The 27,299-nt window shown below is 43.0% G+C and overlaps 1 protein-coding gene across 1 annotated transcript in view; it reads right to left on the reverse strand.

The window, feature by feature from the left end:
- Nucleotides 1–3,030: 3,030 nt before the first annotated feature.
- nbas (NBAS subunit of NRZ tethering complex) overlaps nt 3,031–27,299 on the reverse strand; it is a 162,367-nt gene continuing 138,098 nt past the window's right edge. Inside the window, exons 50-53 of the mRNA XM_037087071.1 lie at nt 23,937–24,076; nt 18,572–18,719; nt 15,996–16,130; nt 3,031–4,171 (exon numbers count right to left, since the gene is read on the reverse strand). Of these exons, the coding sequence (XP_036942966.1) occupies nt 3,896–4,171; nt 15,996–16,130; nt 18,572–18,719; nt 23,937–24,076 (699 nt within the window). The 3' untranslated portion in view covers nt 3,031–3,895. The remainder of the gene's footprint in view (nt 4,172–15,995; nt 16,131–18,571; nt 18,720–23,936; nt 24,077–27,299) is intronic.

Raw genomic sequence — 27,299 nt, forward strand, 5'->3', positions numbered from 1 at the left:
CTGCGGAGTCAGGTGATCATTATCTACAAGGTCAGCGTTATGAAAGACTCCCCTCGCATTTCACATTAAGTCTTTCAATCCATTGATTATCTATAAGTATTGATTATACATATTTCAAGAGAAGGGAAACCCAGGGAAATGCTGCCATTGAACTGGATGTGCGTGGGAAATAAAAGGCATATATACAGAGAGTGAACATATGAAGGTCAGACAATTTTACATCAACATTTCCTTGTGTGTCCCAAGTGAACTGAAAACAAATACGATGAGAGTGCTATGTGGGCATGACTGAGAGGCTGTATGTTAATCCAGGTGTCAGTGTGTGTGTGTGTGTGTGTGTGTGTGTGTGTGTGTGTGTGTGTGTGTGTGTGTGTGTGTGGTTATTTTAAGCATGAGTGGTCCCAGGGGGTCAATTCTGCTAATCAAGAAGGGTCAAAATATCTTGCCAAAAAGTACTGCAGTGCTAATCCACTTGCTCCTCATTTCCCCCTGTCACCTTGACTCTTTTTTTTTCCATAGCCATTATCATCTCTCTCTCTCTCTCTCTCTCTCTCTTTCTGTTATCAGTATGGTAATCAAATTCTGCCTTAATGTCCTACCAGCTTTCCCTCTCCACTTTCAGAGATCTGCTACATATTTCCATCCTTTTGATTTACCTAAATGACGGTTCTCGGCGCTGCGCTCCTCGACACGGATGTGTAATTACTCGTCTGTCAAGTATCCGATTTAGTAGCTCTTTGTTTTGTTTTGGTTTCTTTTCCTCGAACGCTGACTGTTGCGGTGTTGAAAAGCCAAAAGGTGCGAGGGCTGCTGGTGCTGATTCGATCAACCCCCAACAACTGGAAGGATTTTACACCTCGGATTGATTACAACGAGGCTTCGTGTAATCTTGTTAGTTTAACACAAAGAGTTGATTTCATGCTGGCCGGGGCTAGGACCGGACCGCTGCCCGTTTGCTCGGGGGGGTTTATGAAGACACCTGGGTCGATTACTATCTGCAACCAATTTAATTCATTTTGCAGGGTTGAGAGGACACGTCTGGCGTGAGGGGGCAATGAGCACCGGTTAAGCCCGGTTATCTTTATTACTATCAGTGTCCGACACTGGCTGAGAATAGCGCTAAACAGCAGAGCCACGAGGGACGGAGGGCTGAGAAATTGACCCCTTTTGCTCTAAAGTGTTGTTATTTCCTCTTATGGCTTAATGCCGACGCTTCCTTAAACTCAGCCAGGCCCTGCCAAAACCCAACCAGATACAGTAGCTCTGTATTGTCATTGTCTCACTTCTCTCCCCTCACCCTCTTGTTTGATATATAGACCAACCACCAACCCACCCGCCTCCTCCCCCTCCTTTTTCTTATATGAGCCTGGAATGCGGCATTATTGCGGTCAGGGTAAATACCTCCGAGCCGCGGCCCCCTTTATTCAATTTCAGGCCTGACATGAGCTCCTCCACTCTGGCAGCTGTTTTAAATGTTGGCTGCCAAAGTGAGTTACTGTTGAAGAAAACGTATGTTCTTATTTTAGATATTATAAAAGTATTGCAGATGATGGAGAGGTGAGGCAGGATGAGCGCCGCTGTGCACCCATGGAGCAAACAGATAACGGGATCTCAAAATACATTAAGCAGAAACTTATCCGTCGGGGAATTAAAGAGAAATTAACTTCTGTTGAGTCTTTGGATGCGGCAGGAAAAGGGTAGTCTTTACAGACAAAAAAAAAAAAAAGCCACGGTGAAGTCATTGTGAAGTTCATTCATTAATTTAAGGGATTAAGTACAGCAGGAGAAAGCTAACCAGCAAATATGGAAACATGATCTGCTTACTGCTGTCTGAGCAGATTTAAATGGGCCTTGAAGCCACTGCTGCCACAATCCCATAAGGTAGCCATCAGGAACGGTTACAGCCAGCTTTCAACGAGCCGCATCTGGAGGATTAACGAAGGCACGCTGCACACACGAATGGAGCGTTTTCAAAGGCCCTGACAGCCAGGTTTCAAATCTGAAACTTTTCAGTTTATCAACCAGCGTCGTGCTCTGAGCGGCGCGGTCCGACACAACATTTCTGTCAAAGTTAGAACAATTCTCTGATGTCACTTTCCAGTGCTGAATACAGCTCTGCAGCACTGGACAGTATGAGAAAACTGATGGGTTTGTTTTTACATTGAACCATGTAAACCTATTCTAGTAGTAACCCAAATTAAAATCATGAACCTGAAAATGAGCATTGTCTGTCTCCTTTCAGGTTACTGATGTCTGATGTGAAATTATTTCTCACCTCTAGTATAAAACATGGATCCATGTCCCAATCGCCATCAAACCCTGCACTCCCTCCTACTGTCAAACAATAAAAGGATGTTTTTACTTTGACGGGGCAGATTTTTTAAATTCTTTTTGCAGACATGAAACAAAACAGGCCGCTCTGGGGACCCGCAGTCAGCATTCCTTCGCTAATTTCACTTTGAACACAGTATGACAAAACAAAATAAATGAGAAACTTTGACACACACATTCTTTTTCCCTGCATCCAAATCCTCAAATATATTTTCAGCTGTTTGCAATCATCATCAGCAGGAAAAAAAAAGTATACTAATGCTTTTGTTGACATCCAATTTGAAAAAACAAAGGTTAAAGCAGTGTTGTGCCCCGAAACCCTCTGTGGAGTCGCGTGTGCTGACCAGAGAGAACGCTTGAAAATGACTGTGTGCTGCACAACAAACAGCACATCTGAGGGGCAGGCACAAACACTCGCCTGGATGTTTGGGTCAGAGGGCTGCAATTATCTCGGAACAATGTGGAAATGCTGTAATTATAAAGCAAATGTTTGGAGTGCATTCATTGCGAGACGGAGCGCGAATCTTAATGAAACCCATTCATTAAGCGGAACAAGTAAAAAACTCGGCCAAATGTCAACGGGGTCGACTTTGAAAAGAGTTTATCTGCAAAGACTGCGTGGACGTTAATGTTATCCGTCTGTTCATCTGCACTATTACAAGGAAAGAAAAGGAAATACAACACAATGACTCATTCTGATTACATTGGATTTGTCTTTATTTCGGATGTCAACGATGGGACAGAATAAAATCTGTACTTTATAAAGTGAAACAAAGCATGCCGACAGCCTCGCTGTGTGCGTAACACACACACACATACACTCACACACACTCACTCACATGTTTATTCCTCAGCGTAATTAGCTCGACGTGATATCGCTGGGTGCACGTATACAATATATATTTTTTTTTTGCATACACACACAGCACGGGGCAGCTGCAGGGCTAATTTGTTTAGAAGGAATTAATTAGACATTATTAGGGGGAAAACAATGGAGCAGCGGCAGGGTGTTTAACGGTGGGACGTCAAAGAGGCAAACCTGTCATGGAACAATAGGCTAATATCCACCCACAGCTTTCCCCGGCTACCGCTCAATTACTTGATCGCACAATAGGACGCAGTGCACACGACGGCACAACACAACTAGACGTAAGCGGTGTGTTCTTCTTCTGATCGGTCTGAACATCCAGTTGTGACTGAGAGGCGGTGAAAAGTTGTGTTTATGTGCGTGCGTGCTTCTAATTGGGCAGATGTTTTCGATTATTAAAGGTTTCCGCTCTTACACCTCCAAGGCAGACACTGCAGCTGCTGCTGAAGTGTCGTCAGTTGATGAAACTCCCCCCCGAAACCCAATTACAGAAACAAAATCCAGAGGTACGGCTCGATATCGCTTCTACTCTCGCCTCGCGCTAAATTCTTCAGATCTCAATCCAATCTAATTCCGCTCTTCTCTCAACACCTTCCCACTCTCCATCTCTGAATCTGCCTCATCGTCCTTGTCCGTGGCTGCGCTCCAAAAACTGCCTTCCCCGACGCATTCACTCTCCCCTCACACCCCTTCGCTTCACAGCCACTTCCTGAGCACGGCCAAGGCAGAGTTGAAGGTGAACTGGGCCTGGTGGGTTCCGCGGTGAGCCAGCAGCAGGGAGCCCGCCTCAGGCCCGTGGCCTGCCGCCAGCAGCTCAGCGGCGGCTTTCTCCACGTCCCAGCCTCCCTCCTGCTGGTGGGACAGCATGTGGGAGCTGAGCAGGGGGTACAGGGCCGAGGAGACGCAGCCCACCAGGAGCCCCGCGTCCAGGAGCAGCGAGAGGAGCTCGGCGTCGCAGGAGGAAGCCGTCTCCTGGAGGGAAGAAGAGAGGAGAGAGTGTAAACACACATGTGGCGATGGAGTTGGGAGAATCTTTACCTTTTAACTGTGATTGGAATTTTTAAAAAATTTTTTCATCCCTGTGAATACAAGCCAACAGTAACTTTGGCAAACCTGCAACCAGCCTCTCTGCCAGGTAAGCAGCCACCATTCAGCAGAGCTGTTCTCCTCCCAACGCCCGCTGGCTAATGAAACACTCAGTGTCCGGCAGATTTGGAGATTAACCAGCCTTTACATAAACAAGAGCCACCGTAGCTTCCTGCTGCAGCGGCAGTATTTCGAAAGCTGTGTGGGATTACAATATTACACGCCTGAGGAAACCCGATGAGGTCAAATCCTGTGGCTGACCACCGTTCCCATGGCATGTGCCTCCTTCACACACACACACACACACACACACACACACACACACACACACACACAAACCCTTCTCCTCTTCTTCTGCACTTTTTTTGCAGCATTCTCAGCTACCAAAATAATTCTGAACACAGCCTTTACGTAATATTTTAATCCCATCTTCTGCCTCTTTACATCAATGAACTGCATGCAAATTCGAACAGCTAATAGCCGTCGGGGCGGGCTGCTGTGAGTGGTTTACAGGCCATGGAGAAACGATTTGAGTGCTGGGGTTGAAAGGCCGTCTCTCTGCTTCTCGCTGTGACTCAGCCCCATCTCCTCTGCATCCTCTCACCTGTTTGCTGTCTCTATTATTGAGCTCGCACTTGTACAGCTATAAACGAATATGTGCACGCACACACACACAGACAACAGCGAGGCCCCTGTCAGGGTATTTCTGGAGCTGAGGCAGATCAATTATAAATGTGGGGCTCGTGTCTTCTATTCTGTAGTCGAGGAAGGGAGCAGACGGGATGTATTTCTTTCCCTCACCTCTGAAAATCTCTCATGTGTGTCCGCCTCTCTCTGTCTCTGTCTCTTTCCCTGAAGGACAATTCTTCCTCAAAAACCAAAAAAAAAAGGATCGGCTGGCTTGTGCGACGACGGATGCTAGTGAACCTGAACGTCTCACATGAGAGATGTTAAACTGTTCTACAATGACACTCCGCTCGTTGAGTCATACCGTGCACGTAAAATAAGTTTGACTTTGTTCGGAAAAAGATCACCGCTGTGTCCCGAGACTGAAGATTCATTGGCTGCATTTACCCTTTTCAACACAATAAAAGTTCATGGTTGCTTTGGTTCCAAAGGGTTATAGAGAGCGGTATGTCATGCATGATTAATAGTTTAATTCATCCCCTCCATTGACGGACAGGATCAGATGATTCATGACAAGCCGGGGAGGGAGGAGGGCCAGATAGAGAGGGGACGAACGGACAGAGACATTTTTTAATCTGGAGACAGAGGTGGACGACGCGGTCATCCGGTTATAATGAGAATTAAGGGGAAAGGAAGGAGGAGTGTTGGAGGGAGCGAGTCAGAGAGGAGAGAGTCAGACATGCACTGAAAGCATCACATGCATACATTTTTAAGTGCACCAACTGTTTTCCCAGAGCCGAATGCACACTAGAACCAACTGAGGCACTTCAGAGCAACTTAACAGTTCAGCCTCAAACTTTTTGATTTTGGAGCCTCAACAGACTAAAACTGCTCTACATGGGATTTCTGGAGCTGCAGCAAACGCTGACCTATTTTGAAGCTCGATATCTTAGAAAGATGATGATGTCAAACATTTACAGAGGGAGGGAGCAATGCATTTCTCAGAAGTACGGACAGAATATGATGAAAAGGTTTTTTTCTAACTCGTGTTTGAAACGGGATCATTTGTTTACTAAACCATCGGTCTTATTTTAAAAGTTTTGGCGATCTTTCCAAAATAAAGTACAACCATTCAGTCAGAGGTGAGAAATACAACAGCTAAGCATTGAGCCAGGTTATCCAAACCACACTGTTCAGTGAGAGCACCATGTTGGTAAAAACCCTTAACTGCACAGGACACAACAACAGAAAATACAGTCAGTCAAATTTCATTTGTTTTTTATCCAAGTCCAAACGTTATTCCCTGAGAAATGAGCAAAAATGTTGAAAAACACCTCATCTCGACAGGTTAACGAAAAGGAGAAAAAAATTCCTGGATCAATCCGAATGCACACCAAAAGTTAAGGGGGTCTATTCTGCGCTGAAATCCTCCCTCCTTCCAAGTTTTGAAAAAATCGGTTTAGAAGTTTTTTTTGTCATCCTTTTCACAAACCAACAAACGGACGTAGCTGAAAACATAAACTCCTTGGTGGAGGTTATAATTAATAGTTTCAGCTCCCACTTGCAGATACATTTGGCTGACCTTGAGGATTTATCCAAACAAATGCTACTGTTGTCTCTTGTTAAATGCAATTTAATGAATACAAATAGAAAATGACAGCCATGCTCGCAGCTTTGTGAGCTCTATCTATGCACAGCGATACTTTGAGCTAAACGCTAACATCATCATGCTATAATGCTCACAGTAACAATGCTGGCATGCAATACGTTGAGCGTTTAGTTGTTGGCATGCTAACATTTTGCTAATTGACACTTATGACAAAGTACAGCTGAGGCTGATGGACATGTCATGAGCTTGGAGGTATTTGGTCATAAACCAAAGTATTAGTCATTAAAATTTTTGGCATGCTGGCATTGTTAGTTGAAAAGTCAGACGATCACTTAAGTTAAAACAAAATTCATCCTGAGAGAGAAATTAATGTCTGTATCAGCATTTAGAGCAATCCATCTAAACATTGATGAGATATTTCAGTCTGAACCAAAGTGGTGGACAGACAGACCGTCCCTGGAGCCACGCCGCTAGCACGTCTACAAATTAGACCAAAAGAGTAATATACTGGAGTTATTCTTCATCCTATTTTAGGTTTGTTAAATGTGGCCTTGTGGTGCCATTTCAAGCTATTAGTGTGATTAAAAGCCGTACAAATAAATTTGACTTGATGTGACCTGAAGGCGTGCTAATCACTGAAATCACCTTCTGCGGTGTTTGGCTGTAATGAGGCCTAACACCCACAAAATACAAATGACTCTGCCAGACACGTACAGCACAGAGGCCGGGGGTCTGAGAGCTCTACCAGGTGGCATTCTTGTTATAAGCGGCGCATACTTATGTCACTCTGATTGAAATGCAGCACTGTATCAACCGTCAGGAGGGGGGAAATGCAGGTGTCGGCGCTGTGGATGCTTCAGAAATCACACCTGCAGGGCGCCAGTTTAAAAGTAACAACACATGCATATATTATCACATCCAGGGAGTTGGAGCTACACAGGATGTGTGCAGATTTAGAGGACAAGGATTCAAACTCGTGCTTGGATTTTAAGGGGACAGGAATACATACATATTGAGAAGCGCTCATAATATGCGCACATTTCTGTCTTTGCTGCCCTTCCTGGTCCATTATAGAAGCACAAAACATCACTCGAGCACAGGCCTGGTCCTTAAACAAACAAGACATACACACACATACAGAGTGCGTACACACACACACACACACACACACACACACACACACACACACACACACACACACACACACACACACACACCTCCCAGGCTATTACTGTTTGACGGTGTCAAGAGAGACAGCAGATTTGAGTCTTCGAGTCAGTCGGATTGACAGTCGAGCTGAAAATAGATGTGAAAGAGCGGCAGAGAGATGGAGGGATGGAGAGGAATCTTGATATCAGAGGAGAGCAGATAACTTTATGTCCTTTCTTAAGGAAAGCAGGAGGAAAGGCTCTGTTACGTTTCAGGCACTGCTGTTCGTCCAGATTTCGAAGCTACTGTTAAGCAGGCAGTATATGTAGTGGACCACTACTTGTCTTAAATCTAAAATCTTCTTGTCCTTCCTTGATTGTCGTTACTAAAATTGAAATTATTATTACTTACCGAATTTCTAGCTCTTAATACTGTGAAACTTCCTGAAAGCATGGCAGAGATGGATTAATCAATATTTTCAATCTAAAGTAAAATCCATTCATGATGATGCTTTCACATCAGATTAATCTTTCTGAACATCTCTGTTGTCTAAATTAATGATTCCGAGGAACAATTCGAAATTTTGGGAAACGGGCTTATTTGCTTTCTTGCAGTGTGTTAGACAAGACGATCAATACTGATCTCATACACTTCAATTAAAAAATGCAGCTACTGCCAGGAGACGATTAGCTTATCTTGGCATACAGATATTTAGCCGTTTTTCTTTTCCTAGGATGCCGAAGGACTGACGTGCCCTGCTCTGCCCCTGATTGGCTTGTTGCTTTTGTTTTGTTGGGTTGGTCGGGTTTGGGATTGAGGGGTGATGACTGGCCAGAGGAGCTAAGCGCCACCTACACATGATCCCTCTCTCTTCATCTAATGGGGAAGCAGATGTAAACTATGGGGCAACCACTAGCTGTAGCGACGTTAAAACTTCGCAGTGAGACAAAAAGCAAAAGCAAAATGATTTGGGAGTCATGGTGGACGTGTCAGGAAGAACTGGAGGTGAGATTTTAACTGTCAGCCTTAATATCTGTCAACAGCTGTATGCTTGCTAACATTAGCCTCAAGGGCTGGAATGTTTACTGTTGCATGCCAACATGATCAGCTGCTCCGTCCAAATATAAAATCCTTGATATCAAACATGATTGATTTTTTATCTTGATGGCCCAAATGAGTCTGTAAGCAATTTGTAAGGTTTCAGACTGGATCGGTACAAACCTCACATTAGCACGCAGTCTGGGATGAACTTCAGGACCGACCAATCTCCCAGACCAGATTGAATGAGAGGGGTGAATCAGGGTTTAACCAACAAAAACTCCTGTAGTGTGACAGAGTAAGGCTGGTCATTTCTTGGCCATGATAGGAAAAGAAATATCACTTTAGCGTACAGGCATGAATGGCATTAGACTTCTCAACTTACTCTCAGTAAGAAAGCCAGGGACTGTCTTTTCCATACTGACAAATTTATCGAAGTAGCTGTTCAAATTTTAGTTTTACATACATGAAAAGTCTGACCTAATGTAATTAGAACTGGTTTCATACAAACTCATTCATTCATTCATTTCATTTGTACGTACACCAACCTCCAAGTCGACTCATCAGCTAACATTCAAGTCTGATTTACCTCTCACGTGTATATAAATCCATCCATACCACCTCTCTCCTCCTGTAGTGCTCCACTCCTCGCCCTTCTCCCTCTCCGAGTTTCCCCTCTGGTCTATTTTTAAGGCCTCGCCCTTACAAAAGCTTCAGCGCAAACAGAATCTGATTGAGGAGGGAAAACGTCCATCAGGCCTTCCTTTCTTTCCTCAAAGGTCAACAGCTTCAGAGAACATGAAAACCTGTCCTGAGGTGTATGTATTTTTTGCGCGCCGTTGTATGTGCGAGGTTAAAAGCCTCTAGGAGTTTCCTCTAAAGGTTCAAACAACACTCAGCCTGTCTCTTCTGTGAAGGGAAAACGAGAGGTGTCTTGTGCCTTGTGTGTGTGTGTCTGTGTGTGCTCGAGCTCGCAGCCGGCGTTGCCCTGTGAGTGAGTGAACACACACTCAGCGTGACAAGAGAACTGACACATCAAACTGCAGCCATAAGATGTCCAAATCCACCCCCCTCCACCACCACCACCACCACCGCACTCTTGTTATTACCTTCTCTTTTTCTTGCCGTCTCACCCCATGAAAGACAGTCAAGCTTGTCTTTCCTGTTTGTTTTCAGCGGATGCTAAATGTTGTCTGATTGGTGTGGTCAATTTTTCCACTCCCCTTGTTTTTCTATTCTTCCTCAGCACGTCTCTCATTTCCTGTATACGGCTTCCTTTGCCCTCTCTGTGAGCTAAACCCGGTTGAAAGCTTAATTGGAATTACCGTACACGTACAATGCCTAATACATAATGCATGGCCGAGCCTTCTTTTATCATTTAAATCATAAAGCTCCTTTGGAATGCCAGACAACACACAACTATCTCCTTTCCTCCCTCGCTCATCCCTTTTCCTCTCCTTCCCTCGGGCTCCGCTTCCCATCTCTCCATCCGAGCTGTCCCCGGGCTTGAGTGGTGCACCAAAAACTGAGCGTGCGCACACACAAACACACACACAGACACACACAAACACACACACAAACACTCAGACACAACACCAAACAGTCTTTGCTTACAGCGGGACATGATTGAAAGTGACAGAAGAAGAGGCTGTGAAGCCCAAAAAAAAAAAAAAAGAAAAAGTGGGCTGTGACGCACATCAGCAAACACAAACACACATGCACGCAGCGAGCAAAAGCGGGGATCAACGCACCGAGTGGCAAGCAAACACAGCGAGATTAACAGGTCCAATATGGCACAAAAGCTGTAAACAAGCCCACTTCAACAAGCAATTAGACACATAATCACTCAATCACACACTCTTACACTTACACACACACACGAACACACACACACACACACACACACACACACACACACACACACACACACACACACCTGTCTCTTATCATCACTTCACTGGGCAGACGGGAAAGGAATGGCATGGCAGATCTGTTACACTTTGTCTTCCCCATACGCTTTAGTGAAGGCCTTTACACACCAGGATTTTTTTATTTTTCATGGGATTAATTTGCAAAAACATTTTTTATGATGATTACTTTCACACAGAAAATAAATATTACACAGCGTAAAAGCCACCTAATTTCATTTTTGCAACGTGGGTAGGTTCTCCTGAACCTTTGCCCTGTTAATGAAGGCTACGACCCATAATGCTGTGCGAATCTTGAGTCACACTCACGACAATGGTGGCCTTGTTGACGTGTTCGTTACCACCCCGTATTATGTGGCAAAAGACACAGAATTATAAAGACAATGTGACAAAGATGACTTGGGATGAGTAACCGCAGTTGCCGCCTGCATAGACACACAGCTGTATATGTGGGCTTTAGTAGAAATGAAGCAGTCAGATCCATCTGTCCTCTCTTCAAATCCAACAGACGACTTTGACAAACAGCAATTTTACCTTGCAGAACACAATGTCTCGATCAGCATTGCTACTTTTCTTTATAACAATATATTTTTTAACAACTGGAAATACATAAACAGAGAAAGTGACAGTTTTTCCTTATCACACAGCTGGTCAGGATGCTAACTTTTTGCCGGGGACATGTAGCTTTTAGCACACACCATGAATGTAGCCATCAGTGGTATATTTTACACCCCATTTACAGAGATCTCATCTTCAACAAACCAGCCACAAGTATTTAAATGCGAACCAGAGACGGTGATTCAACCAATTCATGCAGTCAGTGCTAACTTAATGAGCTACCTCACCACACCCTGATAAAATCTGCTTGCTAGAGTAGCTTTAGCCTCAGGCTTTCAGGACAAAATAATGTATGCAGCCATTAAACCACATTTACAGAGCTTTCATTGTGAAATAGTCGACCAAGATGGCACCTCAACCAATTAATGGAAAGTTAGCTTCATTAGTCAAAGCTGATCAAATCTGCTAGCACCAGAATCCATTTCAGATGGAAATATTGATGCATCGCTATATTGATAGCAAGAAATGAAACCCAAGTGTACCAGTAATAAGAGAGGTACAATTCTTTGTCAGTTCTTAAACCGCGAGGTTTTAAAAAACATCCGTTGAGTTCTGCTGCATCTATTTTGGAAAGAATTGAGTGTTGATGATGAAGGGGGTTCGAGCTCATTAATCAAATCAAAATCTGATGAAGGAAGAGAAAATTTGACTGAAAGAGCCGAAGACGAGAAGGGGGCAAAAAGACAGGACCGCTGGAAGTTTGGTGGACTGGAGCTGTGTATATGCAGCTCATTCATATCAGCAGAGCGGCTCTTATCAGCCCCTCATCTCCGTCTTCCATTAATCAGGCTGATGTTAACCCCCATCTCCCTGCTCCACTCTGCTCCTCCATGGCCCCTTACATCTTCACTAAGAGGAGCGGTTCAGAAAAAAGGAGGGCGAGAAAAAGGAGAAATTGATGCGAGCGAGAGAGAGAAGCCGAGTGAAAAGAAATAAAAGCCTGCTCTGTATTTTTCCCACATTATCAAGAACAATGCAGCCTCTTCTTCATTACCTGCTCTCTCTACGACTTCTTTGTCTCCCTTTCAAGGCAGATACACTCCACTCCCACTCCTCTCCTCCCACCTTCTGTTTTTTTTTTCTCTGCTACACCCACTGGGGTGTCCCTGAACAGCGAAGCAAGGTGCGGTGAATGCGAGGCACAAAGTGAACACATATCTCACACTACGGCCCAACAGATTACTTTTTTCTAATTTGCCTTTCGTGTCAAGCAGTTTTACTATAACACTGTTTTAATTAAAAACTAATCTTCAGGATTAATCTTTTTATTTTTTTATTGCGATCTCACGGGTACCTCTTTTATGAAGCTAAAGAAAATATATATGTGTGTGTTTGTGTCTCTCGGGTAAAACAATGTGCGCGATAACACAGGAAAACACACACTGGTGGGGCAGCGCTTGTAGATAAGAGCCTGCCAGTCACTCAGAGTGGCATGTGATTTTCATGTGTATAATCAGGAGCGCTGCTGTTCGCAGAGTTGATAAACGTATGGTGCGCTGTGACCGAAATCAACCTCCAGGTTAGTTAATTAAGACATGAGGAGGCGGGCTGATAAATGAAGTGCGACACTTGGGGAAACCTTTCAGCAATAAGTTCCTCATGTCTGGAGTGAAACAAAACATCAATGTCCGTGAAACAACAGTCAATTAACAGTTAAGCTCTCTTGGTACACTCGTGCAGATTTTCTGATCGGCCGGGCTGAACTAAAATCAATTGCTTCTGATCGTCCCTTGATGCGATCTACTGATCTGCTAACGGCCAGCTGCTGACAGGCCCCGGCTGTTTGTAGATCTGATAAAAGGCCTCAGAGTGCAGGAGATCTTGTGTCAGCTTTAATTTGATAATGATGCTGACGAATGCGCACAGAGGAAGGGCAGTGAACTACTCATTTTTGTTCAGTTCACCATGATTATAAAACAGTTCTTCCAACCTTTAGCGGCCTCAACTTTGAGACGTTTGTTTCATCTGGCTTTCACAGAGTATTCGATTAGACAACAATCAAAATCATTAGTTGATGCTGTGTATCGCTGGAGCATCACTCATTTAGCAGTAATAAGTGACATCTTAGAGCACAGGTCGGCTATTTAGAGCTTGCATAGATCCTAATTTGAGGAAAAGAGAGCACTGGTATTGGACTGGAGAAATCAGTTGACTTGTCAGAATCAGCACCGTGGGGCAAAAAGGTTGGAAAGAAGAACTCCTAAATAATGATATCCAGCATCCCTTTTAAAAAAAATGAGTTAGTCTCCAGAAATCAGGGAAAAAAAAACTGTACCTGAAAGTCAATTAACGGCATAATGTGCTTGGTTTAAACACACTTTGGCAAGCAGAAGCTCGCAGGAGAGGAAGAAGAAGAAGAAGAAGAAGAGACGCACACACGGACAAACACACACCCACACGCGTACGACTTCCACAGTCAGCAGCAGCAAGCCAACACGTTATCAGATGTATGAGATGTAAGACGATTTCTCCGTGTCTCTGCCGATGTTATCTCCAGGTGAACACGGTTCTGTGCTGCCATGAACAAGCCGCTGCTCATTCAGCTCTCTTAGGTGGCGAGATTATTTCTCAAAGCGGTGTGACACACCACCTGTCTCGCCCAATTCGCACACCCTCCCTCTCTAACTCTGCCTGATTAATCTTTCCTGTCTCTCCTCCTGGGGCTGCTGCGTCCTCTCCGCCTGTCTTGGTCTGTCTAACTTCGCATTTTCATACATTTGCTCTGTGTTTTTTTTAATCTACCTTCTCAACCCCATTTTTATCTCTCTCTCTCTCTCTCTGAACACCCATCCTCCCCTGCATTTGATTTTCCTCTTCCTCCGTCTAAATCTCATATCTTTTCTCTCGTCTCCTTTTAACCCCGTCCTCCCCTCGGCCCCGCTCTCTTTTCTCTGCGGGATAAAGGCGGCATGTTGCTCAGGTGTACCTATACGGGAGCTTTAATGACTCGTTTAATAGCAGCTCTGTCACTTAACAGAGAGGCTTTCTCTTATCTGATCCAGGGGCAAAGAGAGGGTCTGCTGGGTCTGAGGGACCCACTTTGTGACAACTGCTTATCTGATGGAGAAACAGTGGAGAGCCAGCCCACACACTCTCAAACTATAACTCTCTTATCTGATGGTGGCTTCCCAAAACAAGAGAGGAGTCAGCAAGCGGGGCTAACGTTTGCTTCTTCTGAGTGTTTGCGATTCGTTTGGTGAACTTTATTCTTATCTTAAAACAGCGAAGATAAGCATTTCCAATCACATCTTCATCAGTCGTCTCTTTTCCCTCCTTTGTTTTCTTTGTATTTAATTTTTTTTCTATTGCGTCTCAGACATTTTAGATAAAGTACGCTGTGTGTACAGTCTCTCAGGCTTTTCTAGAATATTGCATTATTGTTACTTTTAATACACAGGCAGAAGAAAATAATGGTGATTTTAGATCTTACCTACTGACTACTGACAATTAGCATCGATTTGCACTTCTAAAGTGCATTGATCACTTAGAAGGCCAGACTTTTAGTTGAAACATTCAAATTTACGAGCAGAATGTGAAGATATAACACTTCTGATGTTATGTTATGAATCTGAGGTGGCCAATTCTTACATATCACACCTTTAACAGAACGCAGCCATCATTCACACTATCGGTCACAACTGTGCTGTTCCTGGTTTGACAGGTCAGGATGTCTGCCATGAAAAAATGCGTGTGGATTAAAAAAAACAAAAAACGTTTAAATGAAACAAAGGGAAAATGACTCTTTGGTAGTTTATGTCCACAACAGCACCATAACCTGTGACGAAGGGTCACAGGGAGACTTTGTTTCATTTTCAAGTGTGCAGAGAAGAAACAAGCTGGTCACCGCCGGTTTCATTAATTGACAGAAAATTACTTGAAAGCGCTCTGAGTGGTTAGTAGACTGGAAAAGCACTATAGAAATGCAAGGCCATTCACCATTTACCATTCCATCTATGCTTTTTTTTCTGTCTAACTGATTATCCATCTGTGCACTCCACTCCAGTAGACATTATGCAACTAAGGGTTTAATCTGCCTATTTAGATTCTGCTCTATTTTGTATGTTTTATTTAAAATTCCAGACTAATTCATAGTTTAATTAAACAGCAATATTAAATAGTCTTCAGATCTTATTTTAAACACAGACCCATTTTATCTAAATATAGGTCAAACTGGCAGAATATACCCTCTGGTGCACAACATGCACTGTGAGTAGACAGATATGTTCTTAGTCACAGAAAATTATTATCAAAATCTGGATTAGAGAATCTCTCACATCTCATTAAGTTGAATAAGATTTCTGTCTGGTTTTCTGAGAATAAGAGGATTGAACACTTATATCTGAATCCCTTTTGATGCATGATGTCCACTGCATTTATATAACTCCATAAAAATATCATATGTTGGGAAATAAACGCATGATTTTTCACTTGTTCAGGAGTAAAAACAAGCATTAAATAAAAGATTACTGTGTGATTCATTACTTTGTGCACAGTCCAGCCTAAAAAATTTGATGATTTTTGCTGCTGTTAGAATTGAAAACATTTTGGTTTTGAATGTTGCTTGGATAAGACAAGAAAACAGAAGCCTTCACCTTGAGCTCAGGGAAGTTTTGAAATGCACATTTCATTATTTTATTTAATGTTTCAACAACTAAATAATAAACCAATTACTGAATATTTTGTGGTTCATGGAGTCAGACACTTGATGCCGACTATTACACTATTACACAATGACACTTACCGCGGTCATGCTGTTGATCTGATCCCGAGTCAGCTGCAGCAGTTGCTCGTCTCCGCTCTCAGCCATCAGCTTGAGTGCGGGTTGCTGGAGGCTCGGCTGGCTCTGGAGCAGCAGGCTTGTTACATGTCTGACGCACTGGAGAGGGAGAGACAAAAGGGAGGTGAGATGAAAGAATGAATGGATGAATGTGCGGATGAATGGATGAAAGGGGGAAGGGGAGGGATTAAAGGGAAAGTGGGATGAAAACGGGGAGAGGTAATCAGACGGCAGAGTAAAGAAAAAAATAAAAGAGCGAGGGAGAACAAAAGGGGAGAGCAGGAGGCAGAGGGGAGAGAGCAGACGAGGAACGGTGAAGGTTAATCGATGTGCATATACTGTACAGACACACAGGAACATAATACTTTTAAAAAGGTCTGCACACAAACAAAAACACACACACACAGTTCTGTTGCAGTCCTATTCAGTAATATATGGATATCACAGTGCAATCTGACTCCCCCATGCTCTGGCGGTTTCATTCCAGCAGATTCAAATTAAAGCTGTTCAGAACAGAGTAAAAGGCCTCCTTCTCCTTCTCCTCCTCCCCCCCCCCACACTAATATTAGACAGCCAGGCAGACACTAGCCTATTCACACTGAATAGCATTAGCACTAAACTAATATCACAGTCAGCTGGCGCTAGACATACAGAATGGCATTAGGCTTACCACTTCCATGGTGCTCAGCAGGGCATGAATAGCATTAAGGGGCCGTCAGATATCAAAGAGCGTGCGAGTGCCTATAGTGCGTCGCAGAGAGCATTGAGCCTGATGCTAACATGTTGCTGCAGGTTACACGCTTAATCAGAATCAGAATCAGAAAAAGCTTTATTGCCAAGTACGATTTTACACATACGAGGAATTTGTTGTGGTGATATTGGTGCATGCATCAAATAACTATTAAGTGAAAATATAACAAATTAACAATATAAACTATTTAAAGGTAGCTTTGGGTCTCCTGTATTAAGAAACGGGGTGAAACGGTGGCAGAGCAGCGAGGTTACACTGAATTCAAGTAAGCTTAGAAATGTGTTTTGATAATGACGGTGAAAGTGGATAAACTGAAAATGTGTAAAAGCAAGACTTCACTTTTAATTTCACTATCCTCATTGTATTGCCACATTGGAGGAAGTATTCAGGCCTTTTTTTGTTAGTGGCAATATCACAGTGGGAAAACACATCATTTTACTTGAATGTTAGAAGTATAAGAGAAACAAATTATTATTCAAGGAGCACTATGTAGTTTTGGAGAAGAAATTCGAATGCAAAAATTTAATATTTACAAAATTAATGAGGTAAAGGTACAAACTCAGCGCTTTTTATTTCTCCATAACTGAATAAACAAGCTGCTCTCAGAGAAAATAAGGTCCTCAGAACACGTTCCGTCATTTTATACCTTTATTACGGGTTATCGAAATGGATCCTGGTACATTTTTCCCACTTAGGTTCGGATCGTTTGGGCTGGTTTGAAAGTTGTCGATCAAACCCTGGTGCGGACCAAACAACTGGACCGAGACCTGCTCCTGGTCTGGTTCCAAGTGGACTCGTGTGAGTTTGATAACATGACAAGCCAACCAACCACAGGATTTACTACTATGGATTCATGATTTTAGCATGATTTCAAGCACTTCATCACTAATGAATCTGGCTTTGGATCTTGAACTTTACAGAAAACACATTTTATAATCTGTAGCCAAGCTGTGTGTTTATGTAAAATCATGTTCCATGTCAGTGCATTCCTCCAGCCCGTTTTCCCTGATTAACAGATCAAAAGATGTTTCACACTGCTGTGTATCATGCTCCATGTACTGTGAGTTCATTTAAATCCATTAAAAAGTTTGTGACATCATTCCCACAGTAATAAGCCCCTGAATCAGAACTGTACAGGACCCATCCCTTTCATCTTGTTTGTCAATGTTCAACATGCAACACGTTCATTTACAGTCTAAAAATACTAATAACGCTTATAAGTAGTTATTTCTTTGTTAGTAGTTTGTGTCAGTTGCCAAAACTGTCCAATCATTGAGTTTACGGTCAGACTGTAAGACTTAATGTTTACTGTTCTTGGTTCATTTGTTAAATGTCAACAGGAACAAAAAGCAGACCAGAACTAAAAATGTAATAATACAATTTTTTTCAGTTTGTACAAATTAACCATTGTTCCAGGTGTGAAAACACCCTGAGACAATGTGCCACATTTTATTAACTAAAATGTTCTGAGACTGAACAGCAACTATTACTGTCAGATAAATTTAGTAAAGTGAAAAGTGCAGTATCTCCCTCTGATATGTAGAGGAGTAGAAATGAGAATAAAATGAAAATACTAATTCAAGTACCTAAAATATACATAGTTAGACTCCTCCACTGCTGTTTTGCCTCAAACTGCAACATTATTTTCCTATTTTCCATGTACTCACAGATTCAGCCAGTCATTCTGATCAATAATGGTTAACAGGTGAAATTGTCTTTGTGGACCTTCTCTAGAGAAAAGCTGTCACAGGCATCATACACAGCTATCCAAGAAGTGTTGGCTGTTTACCTCTGCAGGAAGCTTGTGTTTGGCGTTGTAGAGAGATCGCACCATGGTGACGACCTGCTGACCCAGGTCCAATTTGCCCTCTGATCCCTGGCAGCGGGTCAGCAAGGCTGAGGTCAGCACCACCCAAGGGTTACGCTCCGACTGTGCCCTGGAGACAGAGAGCGAGACAGACGTGTGAATACAAGTATGAGTGTTTGCATCTTGTGAGTTTAATACACAGAGAAGATCGAGACTATGCCAGGGAAGCACACAGCTTTGATCTACATCAGAAGAATGCAGGAACATACAGAATAGATGCAACTTGTGATGTTACATGCAATGTCAGCAGATGGTGATCCTGTTCGACATCGACTGGGACAAGGCAGCTGACTTCTGTATGTGCACCATATTGCTTGAAAATGTACATAATGAATAATATAAACACAGCAGCTGCATGAGAAAAAACAGCATCAACCTCCTTTCAAATCACAGGCTGACGTGAGCAGGCGGCCACAATTATCAAGAGGTTTGCAGACGATCTAATGAATTCTGACTTCAGCATGTAAGCGAGGAGGAGAGATGTTGGACCACAATACTCTTACAGTTAATATTTAACACCTACATGCTGTATTTTCTCTCTCTCCGCCTCTCTGTGTGAACACCAGGGGACAGCTGTCAGCTGTGACAGGCATCACTTTGTTTGCTAATGCTTCCAGAGTGACAGATTAGCTTCCACCCAAATGCCACTGATGCTAAGGCAACATGACCTTCACGGACTTAATTGATGTAAATCAGTCATAGCAAGATAACATGAGACCGGAAACCACCGAACGACTCATTATCCAATGATGGGGTCTTGGTTGAAGGATGAATCCTGTTTGAGTTATCAATTTCATTAGTATTATCATTTACATGGCAAAGAGTCAAAGCTAAATGAGAGCCCCTTGAAATGCTGGCCATTACTAATGTTAGTGTTTAGGGATGTGTTATAAAAAGACACATTTTGAAGCCCTAGCAAGGCTGCCTAAAACATCAAGTAAAATATGTTTTACATAGCTAAAGTTTGATGGTTTCAATTGAACGTGAATACCTTTAGCCTAACACTTCCAACTGCTCTCCACCATCTTTCTCTTACAGTGCTTCTCTGGCTGGGGTTAGGCAACAAAAATACTTTGTTAGGTTTAGGAAAAAAAAAAGGTTTGGGTTAAAACAGACTCAAACAAATTGTTAACCACTTGTTATAAATGTTAACTTCTACCATGTGGGTATTTTCCTTGTTGTTTTCCTGGATTGTAAAGCTATGAACACGATTGGTTGGTTGCAATGATGGTCTTGGAACCACAGTCATTATGATGCTGTTGAAACTACGCCAACATGGCGACTTCAGAGACACGCATATCTTTACATGCCAAAAAGTTGTCTACTGCTATATTAATATATGGAACTTTTTAATAATGAATAGACAGAGAAGCAGGGGACTGGGGCTGAGAGGGGAATGTGATAGGAATGTGTGCTTTGCTTCACTGTAGTTGTTTTCCCATGATGAAGGGTAGATGGCAACATGCTGATAAATCCTCAGTTTTGTGGTGAGAAATCAAAAAAGTGTCAAGTGGTTGAAGCCTGATGTCAGATCAGGCTGCTCAAGTGAGTCTTAGGAAACCATGTTAGAGGAAGGAGACTCTGAGGAAATATCCTATATGGCTGCCTATCTATGTCTGCAAAAGAGGAGAGTATGTGTGTTTGATAGAAAAAGAGCTTGCAAGTGAGACAGAGAGGCTAGAAAGGAAAGAGGTGAAGAGACAGAGACAGCAGGGAGAACAGCAGGGCTCCTGTGTGCGGCTGTCAGTAGAAGAGGCAGCTCTCCATCCAGCTACCGGGGCGTCTTGTCCTAACAAGCTGCTTCACCTTCAGACGGAGCGGCCATGGGAACAGACAAGAGTCCACTTGTGCTGCTGGCACAGTGCTGCTTCCTGTGCTTTTTACCAGGGGGACGGGGAGGTAACTGCTGCATGCGACCACGAGTGTCTGCACGCTCGCCAAATCTGTCACAGGGTGCAGTGTGAGTCACAGCCAGCCTCCAGTCGTGCTTTGAATCATGACTCAGTTTATGCGGACAGACTAAAGGGCTAAGCTTTTTAGATGCAACTCAATATAGCTCCCGGAACAGACTCTTGTGGAGAAACAAATCTCCCCTCAACAGCACTCACAGCAAACACACCTCCATCCCGACCACGATTAAACGCAGGATCAGACTGTAGTTGAGGATGATCACGTGAGATAACGCCCCCGAGTCTGAGCAGAACATCTTAAACGAGGCATCTGAAGGTTAAGTTATTCTGAGTTTTGTGTTCCAGATTATGATGGCCGCATGTAGCAGCCAAAAGCACATAAAATGCACACTAAACACAGATCAGACCTCAATTTCAGCCTTTCTCCGCTTCAAAAGATGCACATTACAGCGAAGTGTAAGTCAGTTTATGTATGCACATTGCAGCAAATTAACTGGAGCTGTTTAAATGAGAACGACTAAAAGAGACAAGAGGAAGAAGCCATAATCAGAAGCCGACTTTGAGCTCAGCATAATGTCTGTATTTACATCTGAAATACAATACAACAGCTCAGTCTGCAGATAAAAGAAAAGATTATAGCAGACTGTCCCTGCAGAGATGGTTTCACTAAAGCTGCTACACTCACAACTCACAAAGTCAGCGGAGTGTCACTGAAAGCTGGGTTTGAACTTGAAGCAGCTGTGGCGTCCAAACCCTAATCCCCATCTCTCCCACTGCTTCCCAGTCCAGCGTTACTCTGCCAGGAAAAACAGTGACTCGACACAAACCCAGTCAGAACTCTATTGTCCAGAACAGAACACAGAGATGAATAACAGCCTTTATTCACCCTTGCTCCTGATTCTTTTCATTCTGTTTGCTGCACTTCAACAAAACATACTTCCCCCCTTTATTTGAAAACTTTGATTGTCTCCCTTTTATTAATTTTCACCTCCACACTAAGCAGCTTTCTCTAGTGTTGAGCACGAAAATTAGCGTGAGGCAGAACACTTTCCCCATTATTCTGTGGAGAGGCATAAAATAACATGCTGCTTCTAATAACTTTTTTTTTTTTTTTGGTTTTGTTTTTTGGTGTAACCGTAGTGCCTCTGGTCCCAAAGACTGTCCTGTCCTGGAGCGAGTATTTCCTGCCGTCCAAGGAACTATCACGTTAAACAAGGAGGATATCTGATTGGTTCACAGACACACCATTGTATTAACTAGGTACCATGCCCTAAAGCATACCCTGCTTTATCATCTATCTTTCTCTAAATGGCAGCAATTACAAGAGGAACATCAAATTCTATTGGAGAAGACTTTGAACTACTGATTGAGACCAGGAGACTAAGAGAGTCTTTACTGAGGTTAAACATCCACTGACAAGAAGCGGCATTTTTTAATCTTCTAATTTCACTTTTTGAAATCATGTTGGACATGAAAAAGAACGCACGTTTAAAACAGGGTGACTTTTAGTCTGTTTTTGGTCGTACTTGCCTAATCTTTATGCTTCAGCTGTGCTGGAAATGCAACAAAAGTTTAAAAATCTATTTCCTGAGTTTAGTTGTTGTGGCTCCTCCGAACCTGGAACTATATAGCTGAAGACACCTCACAAGGCCCTGACAGGTAGACTAGCTATGACAGGGTGAGTGATGCCATTGTTGGTAACCTTCCTGGAGGTCAGTCTCAGGAAGGCAGAACTGTGATCCCCTAATCTGCCACATCTGTCTTTTAAACGCAGGTACACTCGCTTAAAATCACATATTGTCCCCATTCCCACAGGCAAAGCAGCTCTTCTGTGATCTTTAACTGAAGCGTTACGCTGTACATCGCTAACATCCCATTTTATGTTACGAACAGCTGACTCGTTTCACTATCATAACTTGAGCCATTTGGTCCAATAAAATATGGAAAGTGTCAATGAGCCACACAATTAAATTGTTTTATCCCCATTCAAATTAGCTGGATGTTAAACTGGAACTCAACTGGGCTCGGTTGACGATCAACGCATTTACATGGCCAGGAAGTCGAGCTATGTTTGCTTCAAAACGGCACTGAGTGTGGCGGAATTTGGCGTGTTCACCCGGGTCTTCTGTTTGAATCAAAGAAGAGCTGAGCCGAGTTAATAAAAACCAGTGTCTCCTGCAGAGTCAACTGACCCAGGGTTGAAAGTCAAGTTTATTTTGACCAGTGGAAAAGGGGTATAAGTCTTGTTCATCAACAAACCGATCAAGTCATCAGAGTCTATACCGTTGACTTACACACAGCTTCGTGTCTGCCCTTGTGAGTTTCTAACAACTACTGGAGGAGAACTTAACTTTAAATTGCTCAATGAAACAGACTGCCTTGATTGAGCCGTAAGAATAAACCCCTGACTGAGTAACACTGTATTGTCTTGTCGGTTCTCCAAGCTCTGCTCAATTTTAATCAAGGACAATAGAGCGGTGGAAGAGGAATCGCATCATTAGACACTTATAAATAATAAAGCCTGCACTTGCTGAGGCTCATAGGACATACAAGCTGCAAGAAGCCCGGAGCCTGGAGCCTTCAAGTCTAACTCTTAAACCCTATGTGCAATATGCGCACCTAAGTGATAAGAGGCACTGTTGTCCATTCTCATTTTCAGTGTCTTCATTTGTCCCTGATTTTGTTAATGAACAAACTACAGTCTGTACTCTGTTCCAAGGTGTCGGGCTGACTGTTAAGCACTCTCACCATTCCCATGGTTGAAGCCTGAGTAAGAGTCTGCTCGGACCCAAACTGATGAAAAAGCACCCACTTTACATTTTAACTTGAAAAAGTGACATTCACTGAAGATGCTTAGGGGGCACCAACGCATTAAGAGAAGAGGCTGAAAGAGAGAGAATTAAATTAGGTGAGAGAGGATGGAAAGAAAGTCAATCGGCTGCGACAATCTTGGTATTCTGCGCACAACCTGTAACGACAGGGTATTTGCATTTTAAATCTCCGAAAGCCTGCCTGTAAAATGCATATTTGCAAGAAAAAAGAAAAGAGAAATCCTGTATGAAGGGATGTGCAAGTAATGCAGCTGCTAATGAGCTGTAAACATGGGAATGCAAATAAATGACTCTTGAGTGAGTAATCACTGCTTAAAGTAGAGTTAGATGAGAAGATCAGTAGCACATATTATATCTGTACATTGAATATAAGGCTTAAACCAACAGAACAATTGCTTGGCTTCGCATTAAAGCAACACTATGTGGAAATGAGCAAGACACAAGACACTGTACCATCGAACAACTGTTAACTGAAGGTAAAATAGTGACGTAATGCTGCTTTAATCTTGAAAGAACCAAAGAGCAATGAAAAGACATTTGTCTTACACTTCCTCCTTCATCATGGGTGGCCAGGCTTGCAGGAGAAGCATGAGGAGCTGAAAGTCTTCCCACTTTTGCGCAGCTCCCAGCAGCTCCAAGAAGAGGGCGTACCTTTTCTCCTCATTCTCGACATCTTCGGTCTGAACCTGAGTGGAAGAGAAAGACAAATCAGTTTGAGACTAGGAAGCAAAAGTGCCCGCTGTGAGGATCTTGGTTGGAAAATATCCCCAGGTATTTGAGCACAGAGCACAAATTAGTCAAATGAAGCATGTTCAGGAGATAGTAACCATCAGCTTCATTCAAATCCTGCTATGTGCACAATGTTGCAGATGACCGTGATAATAAACGGCAGGCTCATCCACTGAGAGGTGGGTTTTCGGTGATCTATCATCTTGACCAAATCCGCAAGACTCTATCCAACACAAGCACAATAGAACAAGAGAGCAGCTTTCATTGATTCCAAACGAAGCGTGCTCTCAATTGTGATGGCAAAACTTGACAACCTAATGATCGCAGCTGAGTTTGTGGGCGAGGCATCCATACCAAAGACGGGACACAAATGCACTGCAAAACTCACCAACACTTAATCTAGACGGGTGTCACAGCCTTCAAACTTCAGACAAGGCACCGAGAAGACGGAAAAAAGACTTCAAGCGTCACAGCCCAGAAGAAAAGTCACCTGTGGCTAAACTTATACTATACCATTATGAGACGGAAATCAAGAGGGAGAGTGAAAGAAAAGAGAGTGAAAAGGAACGAGGGAGGGTTAATGTGGAAAAAAAAAGAGAGGAGGCGGGGGTGGAGGGAAAGTAATTAATTTTCTTCTCAAAGGTTGGCTTCTAGTGTGATTTAACAGTTCAGAGAGCGGCTGATTTCTGAGGGGAAAACTACAACCTGCCAAGCCATGGCTGCTACAGAAGACAGGCTCTGTCTCTCTCTCACACACACACACACACACACACACACACACACACACACACACACATACATCACTTGCAGCCAGACTTATAAAACATAGCTTCAGCCTCACTGGTCTGATCAAATTTATGACCGGATATCTATGTAAAGCCTGGTGATATTTCATCAGCATAAAGGCTTGTACACAGTCTAATTCGAACAATTTCAAACAACTGACCTGTCTATCTGTCTGTTCGTACCTGTAAAAACACTCATTAACTTTAAATGGCCCTTCTTTTAGCCACTATTTTCAGTCCCAGGACAGTTCAGTAATAAAGCCGGGATGGCACAGAAAACATCTGTGAGGATTAAGGTCTACAGTGCTCATATTCCTGCGAGCAAATTAAGCCTTCCTCTAAACAATTATTTAATTAGATGCATTTTGAGGCAATAAATACTTTTCCTTCGAAGGATAAATTGAGAGCTCACTAGAGCAATCTGCTGCACCATGCCAAAGCTTTTTATGCAGCCAAGAAAATGCATAAAATAAATGCATCAAGAAATGCTGAAGAACACCACAGTAATTTCCACATGATATGACATAGTGGCGTCAAAATGATGAGGAATAAAAATCAGGAATGTTGGTATAAATGGCCTGACAGCGGTAGGCAATGCTGACTAAATGTGCAAATGCCCGAACTCTGTGGATTGGAGCTCCCGTGTGTCCCCCCCACTGCATGCTGCATCTAATAGAACTGTGGCACGCCGCTGTAATAATATAAAGCCTTTAACTGAAACATATACCCAAGAGATATTTGTTGCAAAGCCACAGTGGAGCGCTGCAGGTGACTTGTTTTTATGCTGTGTAGGTCATTGCGCAAGGCGAAGCCAACACAGCCCTGTGTTGTCAGTCCCCCTGCCAACTACTGGAGGCCCACCAATTTCTGCACCACATGTTTTGTGTTGAGTGTTGGTGGAGCAGTAAACATAAAGGCGCTTAGCTCGCTGATATAAAAAGCTACAAAGATACAAATGAATACATGTCCATACCGCAAAGATTCATTCAAATCATTTGTTCATAAACAATTCATTTTAAAAAGACAGTTTCATAGATATAACGATATCACCAGTTGATATAATGATATAGCTTTTCTTGTGTTCTCCTTTATTATTCATTCAATGGTCAGGGTCTCCTATGGAGCCTCCCCAAGTCAAAACAAACACCTTCCACGTTGCTTCCACATTCCCAACTTGTTGCAACATGAACACACTGGAGTCCTTGAATGCAGCATTAATCTGCCATAACAGTATCACATATTAACTGGTCCGACAATATTCTACTTCCTTTGTGTCGGTTCTTGGGCTCCATATAATCCTCCGGGCATCTCGGTGCAATGGATAATTAAGTGTAATTAAGCATTACTTGGCTCCGGCTGAGTTCCTCACGAAAGTTTCTAACCCCTCCGACTGATTCCGAGACATTTAATGTGTTACATTTATAAGGGACGGCACACGCAAATAACTGGCAGCACGGCAGATCCATGCTTAGCGGTGTAGTGAGGCGCCTTATAATGGGGGATGGAGCAATAAATGAGTAAAGCTGAAGCTCAGGACCTTCTGGAAATGGAGGTCATTTGCTAAACAGAAATGGAATCTTAACTACCTGTAAAAAGCCCTCACTGCAATCTAAAGCTCTCAAATCCATCACTGAATGTAAACCGCAACCCAAAGCCTGTTCATCACTGTTACTGCCTCACTGTGTTATGAATACTGAATACGTTTCCCTCTGCTATTGAAGCAGTTCTGTAAAGTTCTATGGCCACATTTATTCATTATGTTGTGAAAATTGAAGGGTATGCAGGACCTTGGGATTCCCTGATAATATTGTGATTGCATGTTTCTATAAAACACAAAGACACATTCTCCTCACTCACACACACACACACACACACACACACACACACACCTTCGTAACACATCCTCTCACGCACATCAAAACTCACCTACAGTCGACTACGAATTAAATCCCTGCCAATTACTATGTGGCTGTGAGGCTTTTATTTTCTTAACAAGGGAGGGTGGTAATTAATTAAAATCAAAATGCCTAGTGATTAAAATCAACATTTCCTCTGTGGTGTTGTACAAAGAGCGGGAGTGCAGGAGGGCAGGAGGGCAGAAAGAGGGAGAGAGGGATGAGACTGTCAGCCAATAACACAACACTGAGCAGAGAAGTGCTGACAAATTACATCAGGCACACGGCCCCTCAGTCAATCAGCCCATCTAGGATTATATGCATACCGCGGGCACATATCCGTCCACCTCTGTGTGTATTTATAACCCTTTCTCAACACTTTTCTTTTGCTCTTTCATCTAATGTGTACGCTTCCTTTTTCCATCCATCAGGCTTGTAAACACTTTCAATCTCAATCCTCTCTTCCCTGCCCATCTGTCCATCCCAAGATCAGTTAGCTA

The sequence above is a fragment of the Acanthopagrus latus genome, chromosome 22 (assembly GCF_904848185.1).
Source record: "Acanthopagrus latus isolate v.2019 chromosome 22, fAcaLat1.1, whole genome shotgun sequence".
Classification (NCBI taxonomy): Eukaryota; Metazoa; Chordata; class Actinopteri; order Spariformes; family Sparidae; genus Acanthopagrus; species Acanthopagrus latus.